Here is a 4,052-nt window from a genome sequence, read left to right on the forward strand (position 1 = left end):
ATGTATTCGAGAAAAACCCTCCCCCTCCGGCCCTCTCAGGGACACAATATATGACGTCACCAAAAGTAACTTCCGTCGGCTTCCATTGATACCAGCCTCGTAGCTGAAGGAACTACCGACGTTAAATAAAGTGACTTTACCTTTAACTTACAGTTTAGGGATACAAAACCACAGGAATTAACGGGATACAGGACATTTAAGTCAAAAATTAATGGGATACGGGATACTAAGACCCGCCCCCCTCCCCTAATGGGGCTTCAATGGTGCTCCGCTTGCACGCGCTTGGGACTGGGAGCTTTGCTATTGACACTCCAGAACAAGTGTGTTCATCAAAACAATGCAGAGCAAAGTGAACTGTTTATGACTAGTCGTGGGCTTTTAGTAGTTTTTCAAATCGATACAATGCGAGTACGATATTTGTCGATATTTTGTGTTTTTTCGATATTCCATATTGATATCAAAACTTTGACGTCAACATTCAAGATTTTTCTCTGATGTTATCAATTAATTTAGCACTGAAAGCCTTTTAATAGTCCATAAAAAACACAACCATAGCAAAATTGTTTCATCTTTAATTTCTTCTGTGGGTACCAAAAAGAAATCAGACTCTCAGAACTATTGTGCTTGCCAGGCATTTATGTCATCTCTAAGATCGAAGTTACAAGGCTGCGATTGTTCCTTCGCGGGCAGCACAACACCACTAACAAGAAAACTATTGCCGGTTTTCACTGTCACACCATCATCAAAACCATTCAACAAATAAAGTCAAGAATCAAAGAGATAAAAGAAGATGAATATTCAAAGAGTCTCACAAAGGTTCAGGTCTGTGCGGTGTTTCGTGCGGGAGATATTCGAAGAAATGTTTTTAATTACTCAAATTTATAAGGCATTGTATTGAGACGCCATATTTGTGTCCCTCAGGGACACAAATATGCCGGCCGAAAGCTGACAAAAACATATCTGACATTTGTCATCGATTTTTGCTATAAAAAGCCAGTAGTCGTCTTCTGAGGGCTCATAAACATCAATGTGAGTACTTATTCTCATACAAGGACTATTCAGATTGCAAAATCTCAGCGGATAAAGTCCCTTTTTTAACCTACGTGATAGCATTCTCGACCGCAATTTTTATATCGTGTCACGCAAAAGCTTAGAAATTCAACTTTGCTTTATCACAAGACGAAAAACCCTATCAAACTGAAAATTTGTGAAAAGACAAGTCTTCAGCTGTTCTATTAATAACTAACTAAACTAAAATCTCAAAAGGATTGATAATTCCTTATTTTTTACTTTTGATGAAGTCACGTGAAAACCAAGAATTGATTAGGGGCATTAAATTTCGAATTCAGTGAGCAGTCACATGTGCAGTATCGAAAGGGATTGAAACGATCGCATTTTCTCAAAAGTATCGATACTGTTAAAGGAAACCACCAGTTTCAATGATATCGAGTATTTGGTAATCGGTATTGGCTCATCCCTATTTATGACCTATGAATGTCCTGAACCTATTTAGGCCAGTTTCTTCTGACGATGACGTCCTTCAGTGGCTGCCTCTCAAGTGTCATTTTAGCCACACCTGCCAAGGTTTTCCAACCCTCGGCATCACCAGCACTGCATACGTTGTTGGTTGGGTTGGCAGGGTCCAGAACAAATGGTCGGCTGCGTGGAAAAACAAAGTATTTCAGCCCAATATTATGCCGAAAGCGACACTAACATTATTTATATTACTAAGATTATTTCTGATTACTATAAGAACGTGTTTCTTAAGCAATCTCTCATTGTTTCTGCTTAAAGTGGTACTACGATCAAATTTTTACCCCTTGATTTTTTGAGTTTATCGCATAGAATTCCATGAAAGAACAAAAACGCCACTTACCGTTTGCAAATATCTTCCTTAGTTCCGGAGATATTTAAGTTTGAAAAATGGGTAAAATATGCAAATGAGATGAGTGATGACATCATACAATCAACCCAATATTATATTGAGTATAAAAATAGAGCTACCTTGGCCAATTTGCGGCGCAGACCATTGAAACTTGGTAGTCTAATAGTTCTACAGGAAACACACCTATGGCTATAAAAAAATTTTGTTCCCATGGCAACTCACACTTTTCCAGTCCCCACGAACTTGATTTCAATATGTTAGTGATTTTCAGCTTGAAAAATGTTAAAACAAAGCCACAAACTCAAGCTAACATATTTATATGCTTGCTGGATCATGCATATGAAGTGCTGTTAGCAAATATCAAAATGGAACGCCAAAGGTGGCCAGAAAAGCTTTTAATATGAGGGAGGTCTGGAACCCAGTATGATGCCAAGGTAACAGAACTGTTAAGCTCATATTGTGGAGAACATTTAGAAGAATCTTACCGCAAAAAATCAAAAATATCTGATAAAAATTGGCTGAGATATCTCTTTTTATTATATTTGAACAAAATTTGGTTGAGTGTATGACGTCATCACTTGGCTAATTTGCATATTTTAAAAACTCGAATATCTCTGAAAACTTTGAAAAAAGTAAACAGCGTTTTTCTTCTCACGCAGACTACTTGTTTATGTTTCAAAATGGCTTAGATAGGAAAGATGTGATTTTCGTCATAGTACCACTTTAATTAACGTTTTGCTCGGTATGTCTAATGTTTGATGATACTGTCTGCATGTGTGGCTGTCTGTGTGTCTAGCCCTTGCTGTCTACCTCTGGGTTAAATGAAATTTGTCAGTCACTGTCCCTGACTCTCAACCTCTGTATTTTTAACTGATTGACTGACTGACTGACTATCTACTTTTCTGATTGTTTGCCTAGTATTTAACTTACTGTCTTTGTTTGCCTGTCTGTAAGCCTTTCTGTCTGTCTGTTTTTCTGACTGGGTGGCTGATTGTATCTCTATCTGACTACTTGACTTTTGCTCCGCCATCTTTTGTCTCACTTACTATGTGTCTGTGGGTGTCTTTTATAACTATCTGAATGTCGAAGAATGGTTTAAATGTGAGATGTGGCTTAAAATGCAAAATCAAAGGAAAAAGGGTAAGCTGATGGCCACAAGATGCACACTAAAGCGACAAAGGTAGAACAGCACTAGGCTTTTACTGGGTTGCCAGTATGGCAAACCCAGTCGGAATCTGCGTCTCATTTGTTGGTTTTATTTTTTTAGTTTTTTTTTTCCGTGTCGGTAAAAGTCTTGCCTGTCACTCCCCTGCTAAGTGGTGTCTTTGTGCATAGAGCCTTCTGCACGTATTTTCTTAGGATCGAGAGGGTAGTGGGAAATGCGTAGATTTCTCTGGTGGACACAGTAAAATGATTAACTTAACCGGCAATGGCGTCGAAAGTCATGTAACGCGAATGGCGTTTTAGTGGATCTTTAAACAAAATATACCCTTACGGAGCTCAATAAAAGTCAATTGGATACTGAACAAGACAGGCGCTGAAAAAAAAAAAAAACTGGAATCTTAAAAGGAGTAATGGACTTCGACAACAATCTGTCGCCCGTCGAGCCGTAATCAAAGTGAGCTTTAGTTCTAATATTGTACAAGTGTGGTGTTTCGTACAACACTGAAATCAAATGGAAAATTCTCTAGAAACTTATGGGTTTAACAAAGACAGAGACTTGGATCTGTGATCTGTTGTTTGTGCTCAATTATGCACAGTCCTCTGGTAACAATTGGAAATTTCACTAATTCTTGTTAATCAAAAATTATTTGAAAGAAAGCTTGTTGCCCATTTTTGCTTGATAATTCAAGTAAAGGGTTTTCAGTGAAGGGTTTGATGCTGAACACTGGTGAGAAATTTATTTAGTTGCGTTTTTGACACGGAGTGTAATGTGAAACGATTGAGTTTCTTGTCTTCACGCACGTAATAATGAAATAGGGTTGCCTCAAAAAAATATTTCGCTGGAAAAGGTGGCCTTTATGAATTCATCATGTTGTGTAATATGCGAGCTTAACTGGATAGTTTTTATGGCAATAGTAAAGCATTTTCGTGTCAAAGTAAGGTAAGCATCTTTCTGTTGTGTTAACTTAATTAAATATAAATAGACCATGCGGCGTAAACTTGA

The 4,052-nt window shown here is 37.8% G+C and overlaps 1 protein-coding gene across 3 annotated transcripts in view; it reads right to left on the reverse strand.

Annotated features, from left to right (window-relative positions):
- Positions 1–557: 557 nt before the first annotated feature.
- LOC138000563 (2'-5'-oligoadenylate synthase 1-like) overlaps positions 558–4,052 on the reverse strand; it is a 38,500-nt gene continuing 35,005 nt past the window's right edge. For 2 of the 3 annotated variants that reach the window (XM_068847060.1, XM_068847062.1), the window contains one exon: positions 571–1,659. In XM_068847060.1, coding sequence (XP_068703161.1) covers positions 1,506–1,659 — 154 coding nt within the window. In that variant the 3' untranslated portion in view covers positions 571–1,505. Of the gene's footprint in view, positions 1,660–4,052 lie in introns of all 3 variants that reach the window. The other variant, XM_068847059.1, reaches the window with a different exon arrangement.

Source organism: Montipora foliosa, chromosome 4 (assembly GCF_036669935.1).
Source record: "Montipora foliosa isolate CH-2021 chromosome 4, ASM3666993v2, whole genome shotgun sequence".
In the NCBI taxonomy this organism is placed as follows: Eukaryota; Metazoa; Cnidaria; class Anthozoa; order Scleractinia; family Acroporidae; genus Montipora; species Montipora foliosa.